Below are 27,362 nucleotides of genomic sequence, written 5' to 3'. Positions count from 1 at the left end.
AGTGGTTGCCCTGAGGGAGAAGACCTGGGTGACCGGGGGACAGAAGTATGAGGCAGTACCTCTTCTCTCTAATACTTTTGTGCCTTTTGTGAATTTTGTTCACTGGGCATGTATCAACTATTTAAGACTAAACTATTTTATTTAAAAGTTTAACATGCACTGATAATAGAATTAGCAACCTTTGATCATGCATTAGAATTACTCACTAGCAAGTCATTTCATTGTTCATAAAGCTCACGAGTACAGGATAAAAAAGAGAAATACTTATTTCATAAAGATCAAAATAATTTAGTGCTTTGCTACCATAATTCAACAATTATCTCAGTACCTTAATGCACAGCATGCTAATGTTGTAAGCCTCGGTCCCTCTCCCCCGTCCACATTCCGATAAGGGCCGACTACTCATTGATTCTAAACATTTCCTCTGAAAAGCAATCAATGTCCCCTGCCTGGCCATTAAATGGATTTTGAAAAACTCTTCAATCCGTATCAGTCTCATATCCTTATTTAGTTCCTCAAATTTGCCCTCAGCTGGGAATTGTGCAGGCGACTGTGATTCTGTTGTGTTCACCACTCATTTGAAGGGCCCCATCCATCATCATTTCTAGGCCTTTTCTGATGCAATGTACCTTGTTCTTTGTCTTTCTTAAAAACTGAACGGCTGTTAAATTATCCATTTATCTTCCTTCAGATTTTGTGTTCAGTTTCTCAGGCCCTCTCAGGGCTGTCTTTTCTACCTTGCTTGCTGACTTTTCATTCCATTTCCCCTGTTCTTAGAGACATCTTGGTTCACCATGCTGTCCTTTAAAACAAACTCCCTGCTTCCATCTGCTTGCTGTGTGTTTGAAATCTGCATCGCTACTCAGACAGATATGCTTTTTAAACTTTGTTCCTTCAGGACAGCTTTGAAAACTTGGCGATAATATGCTTCAAATTTTATATGTAGGTAGTGGAGTATATCGGAGAAGGCAATGGCACCCCACTCCAGTACTCTTGCCTGGAAAATCCCATGGACGGAGGAGCCTGGTGGGCTGCAGTCCATGGGGTCGCTAAGAGTCAGACACGACTGAGCGACTTCACTTTCACTTTTCACTTTCATGCAGTGGAGAAGGAAATGGCAACCCACTCCAGTGCTCTTGCCTGGAGAATCCCAGGGACGGGGGAGCCTGGTGGGCTGCCATCTATGGGGTCACACAGAGTCGGGCACGACTGAAGCGACTTAGCAGTAGCAGAGTATATCAGGGCAAACCCTACACCGAAGGTCAAAGTCTTGGTTTCTAAACCTAGCTTTGCCACCATCAAGTCAGGTGACAAGGGAACTTTCAGGGTTTCACTCCCCTACAGATGATTTGCAAGTTTGCTTCTAGGCAAGCATTTCAGTATGACGATAGCGTTGTTTCCATTTCAGGTGATTCAGTAAGGACCTGAGGTCTGTACACTGATGCCTGCATACACAGCCGCTCAGGTGGCAACAAGGTTCTATCAACCATAAGCCCAGATGTGAAGGCTCAAATAAAAAATCTAGGCTCTGTTACTTAATATCTGTGTACTCTTAGGCATGTTATAGGAACTCTCTAGCTTCAGCTTTCACATATGAAAAGGGGGGTGGTAGTAGAATCTATCTTGATATGGCTAAGAAAGTTAAATCAATCTTGATCAGAAATGCTGAAGTTTCCCACAGCGCAGCTCAGGAGTGGTGGGTTATATCAGGCATGCAAAATCTTCATAGCAGCTTTGTGATAATGCATTCCTTCCCCATCCTTGATTTTGCTAAGAAAATTTAATCAGACTTGGAAAGTCAGTCTAGTGCCTGGCACACAAGAAGTGTCCAGGAAATGTTATTGTTATAGCTTCACTACATCTTGGTGAGACCCGCAGTTCGCTATTTTTTTATCCAAAGTTCCAACTGAGGCTACTGAGGCTTAGAGATGCTATTAATGCTAATAACAAGTATAACGGCTCATATGTATGGAGGGCTTCAGCATGTAAAGTTTACTTTTCCAAAAGCATTTCCACAAATCCCGTCTCCCTTGGTTCAGACTTTTGGAAAGGTTGATATTAACTATCATCAATTGCATTTACTCCAAAAAAGAAAGTCACTTTGTAAGGCCAAATGCCTTACAAATGTAGCACAGTGGAGTTATTAATACTTTCACAGTCGAGCCTAAAAGCCCAGGGTGATCACCATGAAAATAGTGTGGAGCATAAGGAGCTGTAGGTTTCACTACAAGTAAGGAGGGGGGATTTATAAAAGCCTTTGTTGTTCATCTTTTCTCTTTTCCCTCTGCCTCTTTCTTCTCTGTATGTCTCTGTTGCTCTCTTTCTCATGTCATATTAGGTTTTTCAGCTGTTCAGACCATCTATAGTGTGATCACAGGTGACATATGAAGTCAGGGACTTGGAGAATCATTCTCCCTGTTCCGTTATTTTCTGGTTCTGTGGCTTAGCCCTCCCTTTGCTGGTGGGAGGCATTCATTTGCTGAAGCTCCTCCTAATTCATTGGGGCGATTCTGAGCAGCAAGTATAACCTCCCTAGCTTCTCAGCCGTGAAATAAAGACGGAAATGCTAAAGCCCACCACAGGGCAGCTCAGGAATGGTGGGTTATGTCAGACAACACGGAAGGCACGAGATGCTGGGGAAACGCAAGATCTTCCTAACAGCTTTGCAATAACCCATTCCTTCCCCATCCTGTTGCTATGTTGGCTGTGTTGCTGATGGAGGCAGCCCCGAGGGGTCTCACGGCAGGCAGCTGAGTTACAACTAGAGACCGCTGCTCTAGCTGGGGCAAGGCGGAGGTTGGGGGCATGCAGTGTGCGAAGGCATTACGGCTGAGTAACAGACACAGGGAATGCAAACGAGAATAATGTGCTAATAATGGAAAATGCAGTGGGCCCTGGAGACCAGGATATCTACCTCCTGGGGGAAGCTTGTCACCTGAGCAGATTCCTGCAGTTAGAGAAGGACTTGCTGGAGAGAAGAGGGAAGGGTGGGCCTGGCAGAGGCACCTGTGTGAGCAAAGACATGGGCTTGGACTATGAGTAGGGGAGTAAAAAAGCAAAGACATCACTTTGCCAACAAAGGTCCATACAGTCAAGGTTATGGTTTTTCCAGTAGTCACGTATGGATGTGAGAGCTGGACAATAAAGAAGAATTGATGCTTTCGAACTGTGGTGCTGGAGAAGACTCTTGAGAGTCCCCTGGACAGCAAGGAGATCAAGCCAGTTGATCTTAAAGGAAATCAACCCTGAATACTCTTTGGAGGGACTGATGCTGAAGCTCCAATACTTTGGCCACCTGATGCAAAGGGCCAACTCATTGGAAAAGACCCTGATGCTGGGAAAGATTGAAGGCAGAAGAACAGGGCAACAGAGTTGGGTGGCATCCCCGATTGAATGAGCATGAAATTGGACAAACTCTAGGAGATGGTGAGGGACAGGGAAACCTGGCGTGCTGCAGGCCGTGGGGTCGTGAAGAGTCAGACACAACTTGGTGACTGATCAACAACAACAGTGGCGGGTGTGTCAAGAGCAGAGGGCTCAGGATGGAGGGCGAGGAGGTGAGCACGGGCAGGCCAATGTGCCAGCTTGGATTTTTTCTTCTCTGATGGGAAGGGAGGATCTGAAGGGCCCACAGTCAGATTTGCCCTAGGAAGATAAGGCGGGTGTTATGATGATGGAATCTAGGGGGTGAGAGTGGGGAGAGGCTGTGAGCCTGACAAGGTCTGAGTGGAGGCCACTGGCAGTGGGGCGGAGTCAGGAGAGCCCAGGATAGGAGGTCCCCGAGGAGGAGAAAATCATGACATAGCAACTAGAAAGTACTGGAGAAGGAAAACATCAGGCATTAGGTCCTAATTTATAATATACTTGTCTTTTTGATGATAGGAGAGGCTTTCTGAAGTTGTCTTTGTTTTTTGCATCTCCTGTATGCTCTGAAATCCTTTTTCATTCAGTGTTTTGATTCACTTCCATTCCTTCACATTGGAAGCTCTTTTCAAACATGCTGTGGCCCTAATCTGTTAGCATATTATTTAAGCACGCAGCACTGAAAGACTTGTTCTGGGTAGTGAGTAAAGTGGGGCGGGGGAGCAGAGAGGCTGTGGTTGTTGCTGGGGGGCGGGTGGTGAGGCTTCATCTTAAGGGCGTTCTGCAGGGAGCCAAAACTCTCACTGAGGGAATCCCAAGTGCAAGTACACACAGGTCTTCTCTCTGCAGCTGTTCTCCTTCCCTGAAGAGGAATCCCACTTTTCTGCCTCTGGGGCTATCTGGCCTCTGGCATCTTGAGTGCAAAGTAGGGCGGGCGGGGGGGGGGGGGCGGGTGTGGAGTATGGGGAGGCCCCCTGGGGTCTAGTCAGTCATTCCACAGACTTCTAATTTCAGTTACAGGTTCTCCCAGTTAATGCTCTGAGAGAAGAGCCCTCTGATCTCCTGAGTTGGCAGCGGCTGCAAAGGCTATTTACCTGGCTGTGTGGAGAGTAGGAGACTCCAGGAACCCCATTTCCAACTTCTCCTTGTTTCCAGGCTCAAGCTTCAGTCTCTTTACGATGGATCGAATTGTGACACACACCCTCCCCTCAAAAAAACAGCGAGAGATGCTGAATTCCTAACCCTGGTACTTGGGAATGTGACCATATTTGAAAATAGAGTCATTGCAGATGTTATCAGGGGCTTCCTAGGTAGCTCAGTGGTAAAGAATCCACCTGCCAATGCAGGAGATACAGGAGACGTGGGTTCAATCCCTGGGTGGAGAAGATCCCCTGGAGTAGGAAATGGCAACTCACTCCAGTATTCTTGCCTGGAGAATCCTACGGACAGAGGAGCCTGGCGGGCTATAGTTTACAAGGTCGTAAAGAGTCAGATACGATTGAACAACTGAGCCTGCACACGTAAGACAAAGACATACTGCATTAGGGTGGGCCCGAAATCCAGTGGCTGGTGTCCTTATAAGAAGGTCATATGAAGACACAGGGACACAGAGATGTGGGAGAATGTCATGTGAAGACAGGTGGATATGGAAGTGACACAGCTGCATACCAAGGAATGCCAAGGGCTCCAGAAGCCAGGAGAGAGGTATGGAATGGATTTTCTTGCAGAGCTGCCAGAAAGAATTGGCCCTGCTGACCCCTTGATTTCTGACTTCTAGTCTCCAGAACTGTGAGAGAGTAGATTTCTGGTGTGTTAAGCCACTCAGTTTCTTGTATTTTGTTAGGCAGCAGTAGGAAATTAATAGACTCCCTCCTGGCTGAACTGGACCCTTGCCATCCTGAGCCTACTCCTTCTGAAAGACAGATCAGTTCTCTTCCTATTGATGTTCCCTTCTGCAGCCATCCTGGGACATAACTTCCTTTCCAGCCTCCAATTTTGAGGATATTTTATGCCCTCTTACATTCTATTGTCTTTGAGAATTTATATCTTTTTTTTTTTAAGGAATGCAACACTACTATTTCTAACCACACTTAATAGCATTAAATAAGTCAATAAAATATTGAACAAAAGTGCTCATTTTATAATTATCTCAATTAGGAAAAACAACAAAACAACCAAAAAAAGTAGGAAATGATAGAATAAATTGTGACAAGTCACTCTTTGGAATTCTAGGCTGCCATTTCAAAGGATAATGTGCAAATTATGTTAGGCATTTGGAAACACATTTTGAAGTTTATGTTAAGTGGCTAGAGCAGAATACACTGGTGTTCCTGGATGAAAATGTGTTTGCATGTGGACAACAGCTTGAGGGGGCATCACAGGAAGAAGAGAACGTGAGTCCTGACTTGTCCCTACAATCTGCTCTTGAGGAGTTAGGTATTCTCTGAGGCCATATATATTTTCTCTCCTGACATCCTCAATTTCCTTCTGGGTCCTCAACAGCAGGTTGTTAACATCCTTACTTACAGACTGTTCAAGGCACGGTAGGCTTTTTCTATCAGAGTTCCTTAAAATTCTTCCAGCTTCTTTTCATTTCCCGAGAATGTTTATATCTTTAAAAATCCCCCCTCCCCAATTTTTTTCCCTTGTTATTTTATTAATGGAATTCCCAGAAGGGTGTGGAATACACTAGGGAGGTCGATCTGCCGTTGTTAATTGGCAACATCAACTCCATCACAGATCAAAGTGTTTGGTCAAGGACAACTTAACATAAAATCTTTCTGAGAAAGTATTTCTCTGGTAACTAGCTAAACAGAACCTATTAGCTCATTCAGCACTCCATGAACTGCTCTCTCTAGAATCTCTACTCAGCTCCTTGTATCCTCCTCCCTGAAGAACTCAGAGTTTTATTTTGTAAATGGGAGGTTTCTGAGGTACAGCTCTGCTGGACAAAAATGGAGCTGCCTTTCACTTCCTCGGGGCAGTATGGTGGGAAAAAGCAGCAAAATAAGGCTGAGAGGACTTGGCTTTGAAATTTTGGCTCTGCTGTGTACTAACTGCTTCACTCTGGTTAAGTCCGTTAGTTTCTGTAGGTTTTCATTTCCTCCTATATAAAACTAAGACCATAGATATTATAGGATCCAGAATGAAGTATTTTCTTCCTTCACAGAGTTGGGGTCAAGTTACAATGCTTGTAAACTTTAAAATTTAAGCAAGCCCTTATCCAGTGGCCACTAGAGTCAGTATTCAACAGGTGTCTGCTTGCTGAGATAGTATACACAGGGACACCTTTGTATCTTTCTGGACTGTAATACTGAAATTCTTTTCCAAAAGCTCAGTCTGATAGACATCTTTAACTTTGTTTTAGACACTGCCTAACAGACTCAACATTTTAAATTATCATCTATAATGAAAAACAGTGAGCACAGCAGTTGGGCTGCCATGGTCACTGTACATGAGGTTGAGAGCATGGCTCCCTCTGGTCACATTGTCATTTAGCATCTGCTTGTTAAGATGAGGCAATGTGCCTTGAGTGATTTATTTAATATCTTACAGCTGCAGCTCTGATAACTAAATATAAGAGTAGTGATAGCTGAGGATCCAGATATTGCCTCCTTGAATTCTCTTAGGAAACATTTCAAACAATATAGAGGACCTGTTTGGCAACAGCATAATGAGAATACTTTATGTTTATTTCATGCCTCACTTCCCAGGAGCAAAAACAATGCTGACCCTTCAAATGAACATTAAATTGCAGAAATTTTGGAGAGGCACCCCTAGAATGCAAAAATCAATCTTTAAAAAAGGACTTGATTCTTTTCCTAGTGAAAAATGAAAGTTTTCTTCTTTCTCCCTCTTTCCCACCCCACCCTTTTTTCTTTCCTTCCTCCCTCCTTTACTCCGTCCCTCTCTCCTTTCCTCCCTTACTTTCTTCCTTCTTTCCATTTTCTTCTTAGGAGAAGAGAGGTCATGAAGAGGTAAATCAGCATTTAAAATATGCTTTCTAGAGGAACTGGAAAGTAACTTAAGACAACATTCCAAGCCTTGTATGGACTTGGGGTTAAGTGATTTTTAGCTTCATAAGTTCAAAGCAGAAACACTTTTAAAAAGAGTTATTTATGCTGGTCAACTGGATAGGAAGAATCAGATCTTATCTTAAATTCTACCTTCAAAAGCCTTATTAGGGAGTGTATTAGAACCTTTTTTTTTAAAACCAGATTCCAGCATTTTAATATAGATTCATGATGGCAGTTTTGGGCTCATAAAATGCATATGAATAGAAATTGAGTCCTACTGTATAAATAAAAGGTTTTTAAAAGCTACTTGAAATAAATCAAAGTCCATTTTGTTTACAAAAAAAATGTACACAGAGCTGGTTGCTTTATCAAATCATAGTCATTTTTTGGAGGTGGAAGACTTTCTCCAAAATCAAACAGTCTGGCATGTCAGGTATGCAGGAAGAACCGTGAGATATAGCCAAAGGTGTGTGATGCCTTCACTGGCCACATACCATGCCCGATGCAGGGCGTGACATGAACGTGAATGTTCTTCTAATAATGCGCCCTCTCGGCTATTCAGCACTTCGTCCTGCAGAGCACATTGCTATTTCATGTTTGTTTTGATAACTGTCAGGCACTGGAGGATCTGAAAAGTCTTCTAAGTCAATGGAAAGTTATATTTTAATCATGATAATTTAGTGTTTCATTGTATTGTAACTTCATGAAATTGTATGTATATATATAAAACTTCTTGAAATCTGTGTACATGTGTTAGCTCTCCCTATTAACTTGGATATTAAAATAACTATATTTTCAGCCAACGCTGGAAGCAAAGAAAATTTTATGTATTTCCTAGTTGAAAAAGTTAAAGCTCTGAAAAATTCATGGCTATAAACTGGTCTTTTTACACTAGAATTAAGGGCCAATTCAACCATGATGAGAACCAAACCACTCTCTAAAAAGATAGCATAGGCCATATACTTCAGATTATAGGCAGGAATATAGCAGTGCACACTCTGATGAAAGGTTTTATGTATTTATAGATAATAATTTAAAATGACACTATAACCCTACTTCGTACATTCCACTGCTTATTAATTCTGTGGTCCTGTGTTGCATTATTTTCCCTTCTGTTTCTTCACTCGTTTATTCAGCTGATAGAAGTTTGAATATACTGGGCACTGTTCTGGGAACCAGGACTATGATGGTTCCAGGAAACTAATCTAATGCAGAAGGAAAACAGAAAAGACAGACAGAAAGATGACCACAACACAGAGGGTTACATGTAGTTATGCAGAGATCGGTAGAGTGCTGAGGGGAGAAAAGCTTTCTCAGAGGAGGGGACAGTTTGGGGTGACTTCTTCCAGACAAAAAGAAGAGGGAGGGAGGGATAAGCAAAGGCAAAGGAAGACAGCTGAAAGGGTTTGTGAGCCCTGTGCTTTGGGGCAAAAAGTGCCTGGGTGACGTGACAAGAGGTCAAGAGGCAGGGGCCTCAGAATGAGAGGGTTAACCCAGGAGTCTGGGAGGTATCTTATAGATGGTGGTAGTAATCTGAGGTTTTTAAGCAGGACAATACCATGATATAGTGGTTGTTTTTTTTTTTTTTAATAATCATTTTGGCAGAAGTTTGGAAGACAGGGTATAAACTTCATAAAACTGATACATTTGAATGTGTATATTTTCTCTTCCATCTGAATGCAGAGTTCCAAAGAATAGCAAGAAGAGATAAGAAAGCCTTCTTCAGCGATCAATGCAAAGAAATAGAGGAAAACAACAGAATGGGAAAGACTAGAGATCTCTTCAAGAAAATCAGAGATACCAAAGGAAAATTTGATGCAAAGATGGGCTCGATAAAGGACAGAAATGGTATGGACCTAACAGAAGCAGAAGATATTAAGAAGAGATGGCAAGAATACACAGAAGAACTGTACAAAAAAGATCTTCACGACCCAGATAATCACAATGGTGTGATCACTGACCTAGAGCCAGACATCCTGGAATGTGAAGTCAAGTGGGCCTTAGAAAGCATCACTATGAACAAAGCTAGTGGAGGTGATGGAATTCCAGTTGAGCTATTCCAAATCCTGAAAGATGATGCTGTGAAAGTGCTGCACTCAATATGCCAGCAAATTTGGAAAACTCAGCAGTGGCCACAGGACTGGAATAGGTCAGTTTTCATTCCAATCCCAAAGAAAGGCAATGACAAGGAATGCTCAAACTACCGCACAATTGCACTCATCTCACACGCTAGTAAAGTAATGCTCAAAATTCTCCAGCCAGGCTTCAGCAATATGTGAACCGTGAACTTCCTGATGTTCAAGCTGGTTTTAGAAAAGGCAGAGGAACCAGAGATCAAATTGCCAACATCCACTGGATCATGGAAAAAGGAAGAGAGTTCCAGAAAAACATCTATTTCTGCTTTATTGACTATGCCAAAGCCTTTGACTGTGTGGATCACAAGAAACTGGGAAATTCTAAAAGAGATGGGAATACCAGACCACCTAACCTGCCTCTTGAGAAATTTGTATGCAGGTCAGGAAGCAACAGTTAGAATTGGACATGGAACAACAGACTGGTTCCAAATAGGAAAAGGAGTATGTCAAGGCTGTATATTGTCACCCTGTTTATTTAACTTATATGCAGAGTACATCATGAGAAACGCTGGGCTGGAAGAAGGACAAGCTGGAATCAAGATTGCCGGGAGAAATATCAATAACCTCAGATATGCAGATGACACCACCCTTATGGCAGAAAGTCAAGACGAACTCAAAAGCCTCTTGATGAAAGTGAAAGTGGAGGGTGAAAACGTTGGCTTAAAGCTCAACATTCAGAAAACGAAGATCATGGCATCTGGTCCCATCACTTCATGGGAAATCTATGGGGAAACAGTGTCAGACTTTATTTTTCTGGGCTCCAAAATCACTGCAGATGGTGACTGCAGCCATGAAATTAAAAGATGCTTACTCCTTGGAAGGAAAGTTATGATCAACCTAGATAGCGTATTGAAAAGCAGAGACATTACTTTGCCAACAAAGGTCTGTCTAGTCAAGGCTATGGTTTTTCCAGTGGTCATGTATGGATGTGAGAGTTGGCTGTGAAGAAGGCTGAGCGCCAAAGAATTGATGCTTTTGAACTGTGGTGTTGGAGAAGACTCTTGAGAGTCCCTTGGACTGCAAGGAGATCCAACCAGTCCATTCTGAAGGAGATCAGCCCTGGGATTTCTTTGGAAGGAGTGATGCTAAAGCTGAAACTCCAGTACTTTGGCCACCTCATGCAAAGAGTTGACTCATTGGAAAAGACTCTGATGCTGGGAGGGATTGGGGGCAAGAGGAGAAGGGGACGACAGAGGATGAGATGGCTGGATGGCATCACTGACTCGATGGACGTGAGTCTGAGTGAACTCCAGGAGTTGGTATTGGACAGGGAGGCCTGGTGTGCTGTGATTCATGGGGTTGCAAAGAGTCGGACATGACTGAGTGACTGATCTGATCTGAATAATACATAGAAAATTTTGAACAGGTTTTACTATCAGCTCTCAGACTGGGTTATAGCATCAAAAAGCATTGTCCTATGTGTAACAAGGAGGAGAATTTGAAAATATCAAGCCAATATATTTTTGTTCTACTTGAACCATGACACCCATGGCTCCCCACCCATCAGCTCAGCAGACTTTCCTCCTCTCAGCAAGTGGTGGCTCCCTGCTAAAAACAGCAAGCTCTCATCACTCAGGTTTCAGAGAGTAAGTCTCAGTGCTGGTTTTGTGTGGAGAGAAAAGTGAAAGTGAAAGTGTTTGTGACTCCCGCCAGGCTCCTCCGTCTATGGGATCCTCCAGGCAAGAATACTCGAGTGGGTGGCTAGTCCCTTCTCCAGGGGATCTTCCCACCCCAGGGATCAAACCCTGGTCTCCTGCATTGCACACAGATTCTTTTTTTTTTTTTTAATTTAAATTTATTTATTTTAATTGGAGGCTAATTACTTTACAATATTGTATTGGTTTTGCCATACATCAACACGAATCTGCCACGGGTGTACACGTGTTCCCAATTCTGAACCCCCTTCCCACATCCCTCCCTGTACCATCCCTCTGGGTCATCCCAGTGCACCAGCCCCAAGCATCCTGTATCCTGCATCTCCATCTGAGCCACAAAGGGGATTTCTAAATTTCAGAACTCTTATCTCTTAAGAACCAAGCCTGGCTAAAGCAGATCATCAAGTGTGACTACAAAGCTCTGGCGTGGGGAGCATAGAGGAGACCATACAAGGAGAGTTCCCATCAGACTAGGAAAAGGAAATTCATAAACTTCCCACTCCTGTCTTAGAGAAAGGAGAGGAGGAGAGAGGGAGAAGAGGAAAGAGAGAGAGGGGCCGAGGCGAGCCATGAGATCAGATGTGAGTGTCCTGGCTCCATGTTCCTTGGGGGGTCAAACCCTGAAGATGAGGGGAAGGCTCATCTCTTGAATCTCAGAGCCCAATTCAGGAAAATGACAGAACTTTCTTAGAATGAGCTGGCACTACCCAGGTGGCATATTGGAAAGGACTGAGAAAGCTGCTGTGTGGATGGCAGGGTGAAGAGAAAGTAGCTGGGGTTTTTGCAGGGGTTGAGTGATGACAGAGAACCAGCCGATGAGCACTGACCAGGAAGCAGGTGGCGGCTCACCATGGTCTGCATGGATCAGAGCTGCGGCAGGCAGAGCCAGCGGTCAGACCCTGCACGGAGTGCTTGTGGCAGCCACCCCACAGTCCCAGAGACCAACCTCATATCACACCCAGAGCCCTGACCCCGCAGGCAGGCAGGGCACTCGGTCCCTCTCACCCCCCAGCCACAGAACCGTGACAAGGACAGGTAAGCTCCCCTAGCACCTGGACGTCAGCTGGGGAGAAGGAATGGTTCTGACTGAGGACAATTCACATTTTAGTCTTCCTAAGGACTTGTTTTAACCAGAAAGAACTGAGAAGCTTTAAAATCAGTCCCTGAACACCCCCAACCCATCACCAGGAGAAGGCGGAGCCAGATAAATTATAGAGAATATAGGAAGTTATTTTCTTCCCTCCCTCCTCTTCTTTCCTTCTTCCCTCCCTTCCACCTTTTCTTTCTTCCTGAGTTTTTGGAGTTATGTCATTCCACATATGTCCCCCACTTTGTAGAGACAAATAAGAAGTTAGCCTTAACTATTCCTTTCTCTCATTCACAGGAATACTAAATGTCGTAGAGGAAAACATTTATAAGAAACTGATTTGGGTGGTGTTCTACTTTTATTAAGTATGTGATAAAATTGTTCCCCTCTTTAACCACATTCTATTCCTTGTAGGCTTTTAAGAGGAGAGTCCTAACTAGTCACTCTGCAGCTCACTACTTTTTCTTTCTTTTTTTCTAAATTGAACACAAGGCATGAACCATCTGGGGAACATTGAGTTGTTTTTGAAGTTCATTTCTTGGTATCCAGAAAAGCTGTCTTGGTGTAGCACCTTACTTTTCCAGTTTATCAATTCTAACTCCAGGTTCTACAACTTGAACTATATTTTAATGATTTTTTTTCCTCCCTTCTTTTCAGAAAGCATGTTAGTAATTGCATCAGGTGGAATGCATTTTCCAAAACAACCGTGACAAATGAAGGCAGAAGTTACTATAACCCTAACTTCAGAAGCCCTGCCTGTTGCACAAATGCCTTGACATTCTCACAAATCTTGCCAAAATCTTCTTTTACAGGAGATCAGTATTCCAGCTAGAACCTGGCCAGGTCAAGCTCTTTTTTTGTTGTTGTTGTTGTTGATCAAATACTCCAAAATCAAGAGCCAGTTTGGGATAAGCTGAAAATCTGATTATGTTCATAACAAAAATTAACTCTCTCAACCCTTAACACACAGAAGATTTATAATGATTTATAGCGCCTCATTGAAATTCTAGGTGCACTGAAGTTTGACTTAGTTGAGAATGAAAATGAAGGGCAAAAGCTTTGCCCGCTATTGCAAAGACAGGCTCAGTGTGATGCTGCTACATCAGGTTTTCTGTTTATCCCTAAGGCTGGTGCAGCAATGACTTCAAAGTTTGATGGTGTCTGGGGGTTTTTTCCTACGTTCTTTTTTTTGTTTTGTTTTTTCTTTCTCTAAAGAAGTTGAGCAGCAGGCTAATGGATCCCCAGCAGGGTGCAAAGACAGCGGAAAGCGAGGGAATCAGATGTCAATGTGTTCCTCCGAGATACCCTGCTAGGACAGCTAACTAACCAGGGCTTTAGTCTTCTCTTGGGGAACACGCTTTGATGGTTCCCTGCCCACTCCTGGCTTCCTATATGCTTCCTGATTAAAATGCTGTCACAGATAAATCATGACTTCTGCGACCGTTTTCTTTTCTTTTTTTTTTTTAAGGAAAAGTTTGGAAACATAAGATTAAAATGATGAGCAAGTTCTAGAGAATTTTATGTGCACATATAAATGTGTATTTAAGCACATCACATCTCCCTACTGTAGAACCATCCATGGGTCTGGGACTATTCTCTGCATGTTCCTTCCCGACCCATTACTTTATGAGGTATGTTTATATATTTTCTTTCAGTCACTTTCAGTCAATCACTAGATTACTCTGGAAAGTTCCTGTTGAACAGATTTTGAGGGGTTGGGGGGTTTCATTGTTTTCCTTCAGCATAAGCACAAGTTGGGAATTGAAGTTGTCTCAGAGGTAAGAGTTTCCACTTTAGATGCAATGGACATTCAAAATCTACCAGTGTACTTTTGTGGGTTCCCACCTAGGCACACAAATAAATAGCCCTTCGGGTACCACAGAGTATTAATAATTTACTCTTTGTTTGGAGAAGAGACAAAACTCAGCAAACTGGAGTGGAAGTGGAAAGTGCTTCATCTATTTTGACCAAGCACAACCCTCTTAAGCTGATTTTACCCAGTAGAAGTCAATGAAGTAAAAAAGCTGCCCTAGAACCATATCTGTATCTATTGCCGGGCTGCATCTCCATCTTCACCTCCACAAGCCCCTTCCTGTCTGGGGCTGCACCCAGCAGCCTTAGCCAGACAGTGCGTTTGATTGGCTTCTCTCTTCATGGGCCCTCATCTTTCTAAATTGCTCTGACTGCAAGAAGGTTTCTGATCATGATGTACGTATCTGTTTGCTTCAGGCTCTATGTGAGGTTTCTTGCCACTCAAACCTGCTCTACCTTGGGGTCAGGGCTCTGGCCATCAAAAGGTCTCAGAGCTACTCTTCCATATCATTTTGCCCTCTGCCCAGACTAACTCAGCAAAGCCACACTGCATTCTTATGTTCCATAATGAGGAAGATGATGTCATCTCTCACAGTTTGGGGTTCCTGTCAGCTTCATGCTTTCCCGTTTGCCTTTATCCTCTCAGACTCTTTATTAGTGCTGCTGCTGCTGCTGCTGCTGCTAAGCCACATCAGTTGTGTCCGACTCTGTGTGACCCCATAGATGGCAGCCCACCAGGCTCGCCCGTCCCTGGGGTTCTCCAGGCAAGAACACTGGAGTGGGTTGCCATTTCCTTCTCCAATGCATGAAAGTGAAAAGTGAAAGTGAAGTCGCTCAGTCGTGTCCGACTCTTAGCGACCCCATGGACTGCAGCCTACCAGGCTCCTTCGTCCATGGGATTTTCTTCCCCACTAAAAAACCCAGACTGACCTTCCAGCAACAACCTGAATTCCTGTAGACATTTTGACATTTTACTAGCCTCACATTAGGGATCTTCCATGCTTGGTGAGTCATTTCCTCAAGATTTTGTGTCTTCATACTCATGGTGAGTCCTCTCCACTGACTGATTCCATTTCCATTGCGGAGCATCAACAGTTAATGCGAGATTATCTAGTTAAATAATGAAAAACATCCAGGTGCTCAAGATGGGACAAAAAAGGGATTCTCAAGGAGGGTAATTAAAGTCACTCTACAAGGTTTCAGTCTGAGGGCTTTTTGAATGTTGATTTCAAAATTAGATCAATTTATATATTCATATAAATATGTATTCATATGACTATATAAACATATATTAATTGTCTAGAAATTAATATGTATGCAAATTCTATATATATAGTTTATAAATATTGTAAAGAATTTATAAGAAATCCATGAGGTTTTAAAAAAATAAGATGAAAAAAGAGCATGACTTTCATGCTTTGTTCACTGAGAAGATACAGCAGCAGGTATGAACATGAACTTTTATAAACAGCTTGTTCCACATTCCTCTTTAGATGCTATGACTTTCCCCATTTGGTTTAGTAAGAAAAGATCATGGGTGAACATCCAACAGAGGTGAGATGAGGCAGCAGAAAGGCCACTACGGCGAAACCAAGGCCACAGATGAGTGGGACACAATCTGATTTGGTGCGAGCGTCGCTTGAACTTTCTATATGTCAGTTTCCTGTGAATAAAATTAGCAAGTGTATCTAGTATCACAGCTAGGTAGTAAAGTAAAACATGTGAAAAATCAGGAATGATAGATAATATGATGGGGTAATATTACCCCCTAAATTCTGGAAACTGCTGTTTTCATTTTAAATTCAAAATAACTTACTTTTTAACCGGAAGATTTTAAAGTATTTAATGGGAAGTATAAAAATAAGCCCGGGTGATTGTGAACCAGCAATGAAACATTTAAATTAACATGGAAAAACACACAAGAGTCCTTTCCAGCATTTACGGTAACTAATCCTGTAGGAAGGGTTGTGTAGAGTTGAAAGCTACTTTCATTCCAAAGTAGCTTTGCAGACTAACACCAAAAACTTATCAGCCATACAAAAACAACCTAAGCTTTACCCACAGTAAAAGGAATTTATTAATTGCAAGAAATTCATCTCATTTATTGCCTAAGAATGCACAAGAAAGTGAGTAAAATTAAAAAATAATTCAACATGGGTAGTCAAGGTCAATTTCGCAAAGCAAGATATACCTAACCCAACAGCTATAGGCCTTACACCTGGAAACCCAGCTTATTCAGAGATACCAGAGGAGTGAGGATGGCAGAAGTGGATGGGAGAAAAGAGAGGTGAAGATCTTCTTATAATAATGTAGACCTTATTCTTGATATTTCACCCAATCTTTCATTTTTAAATAAAAGAGCATTATGTCCCATGTATCATTAAAATAATTCATTTTAGATTCTTTTAAAGCTTTACTTCTCTGATTTTATGCTATCATGTACTTAATGGATAATATAAAACAAAAAAAATTACTTTTGTTGTTTATAGTCATTAAAAATTACATTTCCATCTTCAAGACAGTATTCTATGTTTTATTTTTTAGGATAATGTGACAGGGCTCAGCAGTTCCTAAAAGTGCTGGAAATGAAGTGGTAGATAAGCCTGAAACGTAATGGTTGTGAAGTCCTTAAAAAACAATACTGTGTTTTTAATGGAGTTAGAGTGAGAAATGAAGCCGTTTTGCTTTCCCTGCATGCGTTTCTCACTCTGAAGTCAAAAAAGCAGCTCAAGCTGATTGAGGTAGGTAGGGGGTAAAGAACTTACCAGGTTTTTCACATGAAAGCAAATGCATAGAAGTAGGATTAAAAGCCAGTGTGCACTAAAGTGTGAGTGTTAACTGATGTCAGCTTTACTCCTACTCAGAGAGTGGAGTGTGAACATCCGGAGCTGGTGACACTGTCTCCTTGCCAGAAGCAGGGTCTCAAGCCCACACAGCAGAGTTGGAAACCACCTCACTCAGGGTTCAGTGGCTGCCGTTCGTCACGCATCTCAGACAGAGGCAGATATTTAAGATGGAAGAGGCTTTACAAAACCCTGTGGCCCAGGCCAGAGGGTCAAAGCAGAAAACTATGTTTCATGGAACTCTCAAGTCTCACATGATATTAATAAAAGTAAAAGAAAAATGGTAAAAAAACTGAAAGAGATGTCCATGGTCAAATGTTTAAGAAACTCAGAATTAATCAAGGTTAAACGTGTTTCTTTCCTGAAGTCCTTTTCCAAGCCTTCAGTATTTTAATGTGCAGGAAAAGAAAGTGAAAGTGATAGTTATGTCTGACTTTTTGTGACCCCATGGACTGTAGCCTGCCAGACTCCTCTGTCCATGGGATTCTCCAGGCAAGAATACTGGAGTGGGTTGCCAGTCCCTTCTCCAGGGGATCTTCCTGATCCAGGGATCGAACCCACGTCTCCTGTGTTGCAGGCAGATTCTTTACTGTCTGAGCCACAGGGAAGCCCCAATTATTGGGCCTGAGACCTCTTTCTGATAAGATATTCACTAAGCTATGGATGGACATTTCTGTTCCTTAGGGGCACAATTTGAGAAATACTGAGAGATAATATTACGATACCTGGTTTATAGATGAGGGAGCTGAGGCCCAAGGAGAACTCGGGTCTTTGGGTTCCGAGTACCCACTCTTCTCAGTGGACTGATCAGAAATCCGAGAAAAGATAAGCTGCAACCACCATTCCTGGCAACACACATACCCTGGGAGGGTGTCCTAAAACCAATGCTTCTGAAAACGTGGTACATACACTTTTCCTTCCTGGCCCGGTGAAGACACACAGACCCTCTTGGATCATGATTACCTGATACAAAGGCATACAGATGCTATCAATCCACTCCAGTTGCAACCGAGGCAGCTCATCCTTCCGGTTCCGATCAAAAATAGCCTGGAATAGGGGAGGAGAGCCTTGCTTTATTACACCAGAGACTTTACAGGTGCTTTGTCAAACATTTGCCACAATGATCCGATTTTTACCAACTGAACACTTCACAAATCACAATCAACCTTTACACGTACTTTCTTTTCCTTTATCTGTGATGAGAAATAAGGTATTTTCACCTCTTTTATGAGATTTGTAAGCGGATTTATTTGGACTTCATAGCATGCAACTCCTTGGGGCCAAAATCTGTCTTCAGATATAGGTAACTGCCACTAAATCAAGTCATCAGGTCACTGAGAACTGGGTACAAGTCAAAGGAAGGGGGAATGTTTTATTGCCACAAAATAGTGCAGGCTTTTATTTTTATAGTGAGAGAGTATGGGATAGATTGGAAAAGATCCTTAAAAGCAATGTCATTTTGAATAGGAACTATTTGTGTTAATTTTTCAGAGTGGGGACAATTTTGTGTGTTTTTCAATACGGTCCTGTCATTAAAAAATTCCTAAATTTTTATCTATCACTAGACGGATAATTGGAGAAGGAAATGGCAACCCACTCCAGTATTCTTGCCTGGAAAATCCCATGGTCGGAGGAAACTGGTAGGGATGGATAATGGGGGGAAGTACCCATTCTCTCCTCATTCCCAACCTTTAAACTTTATGATATTTTAATGTTAGAAAATTTTTGAGAAAAAGAAGTGACATATTTCTGTTGGGCAGACACAAAAGGAGAGACACTCAGTTGTCACTGGACGGCTAAATTGGATTCCTTGGACAAACTCTGCCCAGTGTACTCCAGTGGGAATGTCCCTCCCTTTGTTCTTTTGCGAGGCATCGAGCATTGCAACAAGCGCTCGACTATCACATCCGGGGAGATCCAGACCGCCGTGCGCTTGCTGCTACCTGGGGAGCTGGCCAAGCACGCCGGGTCTGAGGGCACTAAGGCTGTCACCAAGTATACCAGCTCCAAGTAAATATAATATGCCTAGCCGCTGTTAAGGGAGAAGACAATGGCACCCCACTCCAGTACTCTTGCCTGGAAGATCCCATGGACGGAGGGCCTGGTGGGCTGTAGTCCATGGGGTCGCTAAGAGTCAGACACAACTGAGCGACTTCACTTTCACTTATGTATATAAACTTTATTGCCAGAGGGTATATTTTCAGGTATAGATTCAACTTATCAATAAATTTTAAATAGAAACACATGAAATGTTTTGCCCAGATACAAATGAGATTGTCTTTAACTTAGATGACACCCACACAATGGCTTTTACTGTAAAGCATTAAGCAGGAGTCATAACATTATTAAGTACGCTGCAGATTCCAGGTGCTGTATCAAATGTGTCACGGACATGACCAGCTCAGGGATAGGTAAAGGCTAATTCCTTTATTCTTAAAGGGTAAGGCCAGGGTCTAAGAAGCAACCCCGCTCCGCCTTACTGTCTTACAGTAGGTTTGTCTTTCTTCTAAATAAAATGTGGCATCCACATCATGTTGGTATTCACAAAGGTCATGAGGGCAGACTCGTGACATGTCCTTGGTCCATATATGTTGAAAAGTCCTGCATCCTTTAGACTTAGGAACAAAGGTGAGACTGGGTGGGGCCCAAATCATTTACTGCTGAGGCTCACAAGAAGATATAAGGGTGCTGCTGAGGAAAGTATTTCCAAATTAGGGAGAAGGTCACTGCCTCCCACTGGCCCGCTCATCCTTGACTGCCATGTGGAATGTAAATATCAGGAAGGAGGACTAGGCACTCCAAGAACACTGCGAAACGTGCTGGAGGAAGGGCTGGTTTCTGTGAACTACATGGATCTTGGTTCAGTATGTCCAAGATTTAAAAACATTTAAATGTTTTAAAACCATTTAAAAAACATTATTCTGTTTTACCCTGTCTATAGTTCTCAATGTTATCTGAAATTTTCTTTTTTGTTTAATGACTCTTTATGGTGCATAGGATATACTTTTTTTAAAATTCACTTTAAAAATATTCACAATTAGCTGTGCAACCATTACAACAGTCAATTTTAGAACATTTTTATCACTCCAAGGGAAAAAAAAAATCACATACCAATTAGCAATCTCTCTTCATTCTTCTCCAAATCCCCTAGTACTTAGGCAGTTCACAAAATCACTTTCTGCCTTTATAGATTTGTCTGTTCTGCAGACAAATGTCTGTTCACATTTTATGTTCATGGAATCATATGATATGTGGTCTTTTGTGATGGGCTTTTTTAACTTAGCATAATGTTTTCAAGGTTTACTGTGTAAGCTCACATCACCACTTCATTTTTATTGCCAAATGATATTTCCTCATATAGATATACCATATTTTATTTATCCATTTATCAGTAGATGGACATTTGGGTTGTTTCAACCTTTTATTATGTATAATGCTACTACATTCAAGTTTTATTGTGTGGATGGATGCTTTTGTTTCTCTTGGGGTTATAATTAGAGGTAGAACTGCTTGCCACATGGTAACCCTGGTGTTTAATGTTTTGAGGAACTGCCAAACTGTTTCCAAAGCAGCTGCATCATTTAAACTCCCACCAGCAATGTACAAACTTCCAATTTCTCCACATTCTTGCCAACTCTTGTTACTGTCTGTCTTTTTGATTATAGTCATCTTAGTGGGTGTGAAGTGGTATCTCACTGCAGTTTTGATTTGTATTTCCCTGATGACTAATGATTTTTATTCATGTGCTTATTGGCCACTTATATATATTCTTTAGAGAAATGTTTATTCATATCCTTTACCCATTAAAAAATGTGTTGTCTTTCTGTTGTTGAGTTGCAATAGTTTTTATATATTATATATTTTATAAAACATTTTATACATTTATATAATAGCTTATATATATTGCAATATTTTGTATATATCCTAGACATTAGGCAGGCTTCCCTGGTGGCTCAGATGGTAAAGTGTCTGCCTGCAATGTGGGAGACCTGGGTTCGATCCCTGGGTCGGGAAGATCCCCTGGAAAAGGAAATGGCAACCTACTCCAGTACTCTTGCCTGGAAAATTCCATGGATGGAGGAGCCTGGTAGGCTACAGTCCATGGGATCGCAAAGAGTCAGACATGACTGAGCAACTTCACTGGTTAGACATTAGGCCCGTATCAAATAATGCTTTATAAACATTCTTTCCCATTCTGTGGGTTGTCTTTTCACTCTTTTGATAGTGTCCTTTGATACACAAAGTTTTTTATTTTGATGAAGTCCAATTTCTCTATTTTATCTTTTGTTTCTTAATCTTTTGGTATCATATCTAAAATATCATTGCTGAATCCAATCCAGAAGATTTATATCTTGTTTTTTTTCTAAGAGTTTATAGTTTTAGCTCTAACATTTAGGTCTATGCTGCATTTTGAGTTTATTTTAGGGTCTGGTGAAAGAGAAGGTCCATTTTCATCTGCATGTGATATTCCATTGTCCCAGCACCATTTGATATATAGATTATTTTTTCTTGATTGCATTATCTTGGCACCCTTGCCCAAAATCAGTGGGCCATATCTGTAAGGGGTCATTTCTGGACTAATCACTTCTCAACAAATGTTTGATGAGTGGAAGTGTGAGATACCACTTTGTCCTATGTTTCCCTTTACAAAATTTTGCATCTTGTAATTGATTCCAAGTGAAAATGTATTTAATGTCCATATTTCCTGCCAGTTGACAAGCTTCTTGAGGGCGGGGAAGATGGTGCTGCCTCATGTCTCGATGCACTGCGGTTCAGCCTAATGCTTAATACTTGAAGGTGGTCAAGCATGTTCTGTTAACCGACTCACTGCTTCCAGTATTAATTTGGATGAAGTTACTCTGTTGACCTTTAGGACTATGACACCTGAAAGGGCTCTTGGACAATTTTATCCCTAAATATCAAGGAATAATGGATACAGAAGGTGTCAGATCTGGGTGTGCACATTTCTAGACATTTCTGGAAAAGCACTAATGTGGAATACTCCTGTTACAGCAGCCAGGCCCCTCCTGAGGAGATGGTCTTCAGTCGTATTAAGTAGGCCCCTATGGGGAGACAGTAGCACGTACAGCTATGTTTCCACCACAAAAGTAATTTCATTTATGTCTCCAGAAAAGCCCTTACCTGACTCTACAAAAGTTCCTTAGTGCTGCACCACTACACCTGCCAGCCTGTCAATGCTGGCAATTAACTCATATTTTTTCCATTTAATTAAATGACCTGTGGTATTGCTGCAGTGTAAGGCCTTCAGAGGAGGCCTTGGAAACAGTTTTTTAAAAGAGGAGACAAGCTTTTACTTGAAAATGGATATACTAATAGCTGGCAGAAATTTGGGTTGTACTACGTTTTACACATTAACTATGTATTCCAATTTAGTATCTTTATTTTAGAACCAAATTTGATGACACCACCAAAAAAGAACAAAGGAATGTTTTGAAAACAGTATAAACAGATATTGCTTTGGAAATTAAAATAATTGATGGGTGTGTTAACTTATGTAGTCTCCTGATCTATTATGGGTCAACAACAAATAAAGAATAGTCAAAATTAGTAAGTCTGAGTTCTGACTTCAAACAGGTGAAACTCTTCAAGCTAGGAGCTCTTCTGCTGCTTTTCCTTGTTTTTAAATGTCAGTAAAGGAAAATGTTTTAAAACTTGAAGATCTTACAAATATTCAAAACCTAGTTGATCTGAATCTTCATAAACAGACACTCTTGATAACTGACACATTCCTTGAGCTGCATTGAATCTTCTGTGCTCTGGCAGACTTTAGAATACTCTGGACCATTCTTGGATCATTGGGTGATATGTTTTGAGCTACTCTTTCATTAAGAATAAAGAGACTGCCCCCTCCTGTGGCTGGCGACTGGGGCATTTATATCTTTGTTTTCTGATGGGTAAAAACAGAATCATCCTTAGCCTAGGGTAAGCATTCTCAAATAGTAACTGAATGGTGGAATCCAATAAAAACAGCATTTCAATCAGCAGAACCTAGCTTCTCAGGTGCAACTTTTCATTTTGCAAAAAAAGAAACAGAGACTTGAAAGGATTTGCTTTCAGAATTTGGAAAAGTTCAAAATTGGAAAGTAAAATCCAGATTATCCATTATTTACTGCACCTGCCTGTTCTAGCCTCTCAAGGCTGGACAGCTTGCCTTTAGGTTTGTTGTTTTTTTTTTCCCCTGTATTTCTGTTTCAACATAGCCACTGACTGCATATGAAGCACCAGCCCTGGGCTTTGAGTTATTCAAGTACTGCTCTGCAATCCTCCCTTGTGCCTACTTCTCCCAGTGTGGGAACACGGGAAATGCTTGTTAAGTCATCAGCCCTCTTAACCAGAAACCTGGGAATAACAGTGTTTAGCATCTAAGTTTAATTGAAGTTTGAAACTTTCAAGAGTGCTTCCTTAAATTCATTCTCAGCCTTTCAAGGTGCAATCTGAAGTTATTTTGAAATGTCATTCGAAAGGGTAAATACATCATAAGAAAAGGACAATCTTACTGAAGGGGTGAGTTTCAGTTCTGCTCTCTCCCGATCGCCTTGTTCAAAGAACTCGCTGGTTACAAGTTCAGCCACCTGAAACACAAAAACATTTTAATTAATGGGGATATGTAATTCATCATGAGACGTAGAAGTTATTTCTGGCTTATGTCTATGGCAGTTGCCTTCAAGACAGACTATCATTTGAAAAGCGTATGAGGAAGTTCATTAACCTTTTGTGTTTGAAAGTATGACAGAATTTAATCAATGAACCTGATTTCCTTTTAATCAGATCTTGTGCATTGTATTTTTATTTATTGAAATAGAGTTGAAGTACAGTTGCAATCCTTAGACACATGCCAATAGACAATCTCTGAGAGTAGAGCTTACATATTCAGATGAGGCATGGATATGTAACCTTCAAGGGAGGGAATGTTCTTATCCAGAAAAATGAAGCAAATAATAACCTAATAATAATTGACGTTATAACAGATTATCATACTGTATTTGTAATAATAATTCAGCCAACGTTTGGTTGTTTCTGTGCAGATTTTTTAACTCTGTTGCACACATATTTTAGCCTGGCTACACTCTGCCATCATAGAAACTTTTTAACCGCATCCCCCTACCAGTATTTGTGTGCACTCTGGAAGGGTTAACCCCAGGGCCCACCCTTTGCTTCCTACTGTAGCAATCAGTCAAGGGGCAGGACTAATGCCAGATTCATTGTTCATACCAGACTTTTTGGTATTTTTTTGAAAATAATTATTTATTTATTTTTGGCTGCACTGGGTCATGGTTGCTGCTTGTGGGCTGCTAGGTGTGGTGAGCAGGGGCTCCTCTTCACTGCAGTGTGTGGACTTCTGGCTGCAGTGGCTTCTCTCGCTGTGGAGCACAGGCTCTAGGTGAAAGGTCTTCAGTGGTTGCACAGGCTTAGTTGCTCAGCAGTATGTAGAATCTTCCCGGATCAGGGATCCAACCCATGTCCCCTGCATTGGCAGGTAGATTCTTATCCACTGTACCACCAGGAAAGTCCTATAGTATGTTATGATATGACTTGAAGAATGTGATTTGGTTTTAGGCTGTCTCCATCCACATAGTAAATAACTGTTTATTTATGGTGGGTTCTAGTTGTTAACAAGCACAATGGAATGGCTGTTCTACTGTAAACCACACAGATATTTCCAAAGTAAGAACATATATTTTTCTACTTTTCATCTATTAGCATGGATGATCAGAAGCTACTGATCACGGTCAGGCTTATAGAGATTTCCCACCCCCACCCCCACGTCCTGTGCTTCTATCAATAGGTTTATGGGAAGAAAACTGATATAACAGATAAGGGCTGACCGGATATTTTCAACAACACCGTGGTGAACATCTGGGAAATCTCTGAGATGAACTAGCTGGATTTACAAACTGTTGAAAAAACGGAAAACAAATTCCAGACAACTTGATGGCAAGAAGATCTGATTTCCAGGCTAATTCCAGGTTCTTATAAAGATGAGGTTCTTAGGTCTGGCAAAGGTTAGAGTGGCTTAATTTTGGTCAAGTGCAGAGAATCAAGATCATTTACCTAAATATATCTCTCAAGAGATTTTATCAACCATAAATGGTAGCCATTGATAAAACAAAAAGAATATGTAACATACACACACATCTGAGAGTGGCAAGTATAAAGTCATTTATTAACAAATGAAATGGCCAGCGCAGATTTTAGACATTGGAACTGGCTGAATCTTCCTAGGATTCCGGTTCACTTCTCTCCAGTCTCTGCCATTGCCTTTCACATTAGCACTCTAAGCCTCTCCTGTTGCTCTCTGGCTTTCCTTTAGAGAAGAAATGGCCCTCTAAGGACCTGGCCTCGCTAATCAGTTTCCAGAACTCTCCCTCGGACTCCTCTGAGGTGGATCTTTTGCACTAAAGAATGTACGTGTGTATAGCAGGTCACCCCAAGGTGGAGTCCTGAAGAGGTCAGTAGTCCCTGGAAAGCAAAGAAATTAAAACAAAATCCTTGTATTGAGCTTTCTAAAGTGGTCTTGGCTATCTCCCCTGAGCTTCCTTCACAGCTCAACTTGTACCACTGTTTCATTTGTACTTAAAAACCCAAGCAGGCCTATTAAGTGGCTCCTGATTGAATTTTTTATTAAAGAAGGAAATTGAGATGCTAATCAGGCCTTGGGGGATGACTGGGGAAACCCACATGCTTAGAGTCCTGTGTGCAAGTAAGGCAAAGTGAAAGAGACTCCAGTGAAAAAACGTTTTCAAAGGGAATTAAAAAAAAATCAGCATCCAGGAAATTGGAAATATATTTCTATTTTTAAAAGAAGTTTCTGTTGTTTATGTCCAACTGTTTCCTAACATCCTACTAGAAGTGAGTAAGTTTTTGAAAATATTTAACTCATTCAATTTGGAGACAAAAGTGAGATCTTTGGAGTTGTGATTTTTTTTTTAGATTTCTGATGGAAACATTTGGAAAAACAGGGTTTTATGTTTTATTTCCCTGACCTCATGAGTTTCTGCATCAGTGAGCAGACGTTCAAATCTTGAAAATAAAATAATATTTATATCAGTGATCAAGAAGACCACCTACAAGTGGCCACTGGGCCTCTTCATTCTACAATCTCAATGCAGTAACTTTTTTCCTTTCAAGTACTTTGTCACTTTCTGACTCCCAGCTGGGCTGCTGCTCCTTTTATCTGTGACATGCATTTCACTGGGGTCCTGACGGCCCTGGCACAGCATCCCTCATCCATCCCCTTCTAATCTTCTCTATTATCCTCGATCCTCCTAACTTTTTCCTACTCTCCACCACCTTCCACCCCTATCATAGAGGCCACTCCCCATAGTACCTGGAAAAGTCACCTACATCTTCTCTGCAGTATATTCCCAAACTTTATTTTAAGGGAGGCCATCCCACATGAGGGAGGGAAAGGTGGGCACAGATGAAGAAATAAGCTATGCGACCAACAAATTCTCCACCATAACCTGCTTTTTAACTTCAAGCATGTGCACATGCTTAGTTGCTCAGTCGTTTCTGACTCTGCGACCCCATGGACTGTAGCCCACCAGGTTCCTCTGTTCATGGGATTCTCCAGGCAAGAGTACAGGAGTGGGTAGCCATTCTGTTCTCCAGGGTCTCTTCCTGACCGGGGGATTGAATCCAGTCTCCAGCATGGTCAGTTCAGTTCAGTTCATTTGTTCGGTTATGTCCGACTCTTTGCGACCCCATGGACTGCATTACGCCAGGCTTCCCTGTCCATCACCAACCCCCGGAGCTTTCTCAAACTCATGTCCATCGAGTTGGTGATGCCATCCAACCATCTCATCCTCTGTCGTCCGCTTCTCCTCCTGCCCTCAATCTTTTCCAGCATCAGGGTCTTTTCTAATGAATCAGCTCTTCGCATCAGGTGGCCAAAGTATTGGAGTTTCAGCTTCAGCATCAGTCCTTCCAATGAATATTCAGGACTGATTTCCTTCAGAATGGACTGGTTGGATCTCCTTGCAGTCCAAGGGACTCTCAAGAGTCTTCTCCAACACCACAGTTCAAAAGCATCAATTCTTTAGCACTCAGCTTTCTTTATACTTCAACTCTCACATCCATACATGACTGCTGGAAAAACCATAGCTTTGACGAGACAGACGTTTATTGGCGTTGTTGGTGGATTCTTAACTGTCTGAACCACTTCAATCATGTCACGCCAAAGTGAACACCAAGACTCAGTTGGAAGAGAGTCTATTTATTGGAGGAGAGTCTGTAGGAAAACAGCACCACCTGCACCAAGCCGTGATGTGAGCAAGATAAAAACTTTCATTTGTGTTCAGCAACTGCATTTGAGAATATATTTGTTACTGCAGTCAAGCCTAGCTTAGCCTTGACTAACACAAAAATTGGTATGGAAGCGAGGTACTGCTATTCAACAGAAAGGAAGGAAGGAAAAGAAAGAAAGGAAA

At 41.7% G+C, this 27,362-nt stretch overlaps 1 protein-coding gene and 1 long non-coding RNA gene across 2 annotated transcripts in view; one reads left to right on the top strand and one right to left on the bottom strand.

Annotated features, from left to right (window-relative positions):
* Positions 1–20,720, top strand: part of LOC132342954 (uncharacterized) — a 28,023-nt gene extending 7,303 nt beyond the window's left edge. The window contains exon 3 of the long non-coding RNA XR_009491517.1: positions 9,063–20,720. This is a non-coding gene — a long non-coding RNA (uncharacterized lncRNA). The remainder of the gene's footprint in view (positions 1–9,062) is intronic.
* The window catches only part of PDE11A (phosphodiesterase 11A), a 423,445-nt gene that overhangs the window by 15,524 nt on the left and 380,559 nt on the right, over positions 1–27,362 (bottom strand). Inside the window, exons 18-19 of the mRNA NM_001205422.1 lie at positions 23,430–23,504; positions 17,875–17,958 (exon numbers count right to left, since the gene is read on the bottom strand). Coding sequence (NP_001192351.1) covers positions 17,875–17,958; positions 23,430–23,504 — 159 coding nt within the window. The remainder of the gene's footprint in view (positions 1–17,874; positions 17,959–23,429; positions 23,505–27,362) is intronic.

This window comes from Bos taurus, chromosome 2, assembly GCF_002263795.3.
Source record: "Bos taurus isolate L1 Dominette 01449 registration number 42190680 breed Hereford chromosome 2, ARS-UCD2.0, whole genome shotgun sequence".
NCBI classification, from domain to species: Eukaryota; Metazoa; Chordata; class Mammalia; order Artiodactyla; family Bovidae; genus Bos; species Bos taurus.
Note: the sequence above shows the minus strand (reverse complement) of the source record. Positions and strands in the feature narration are given on the sequence as shown.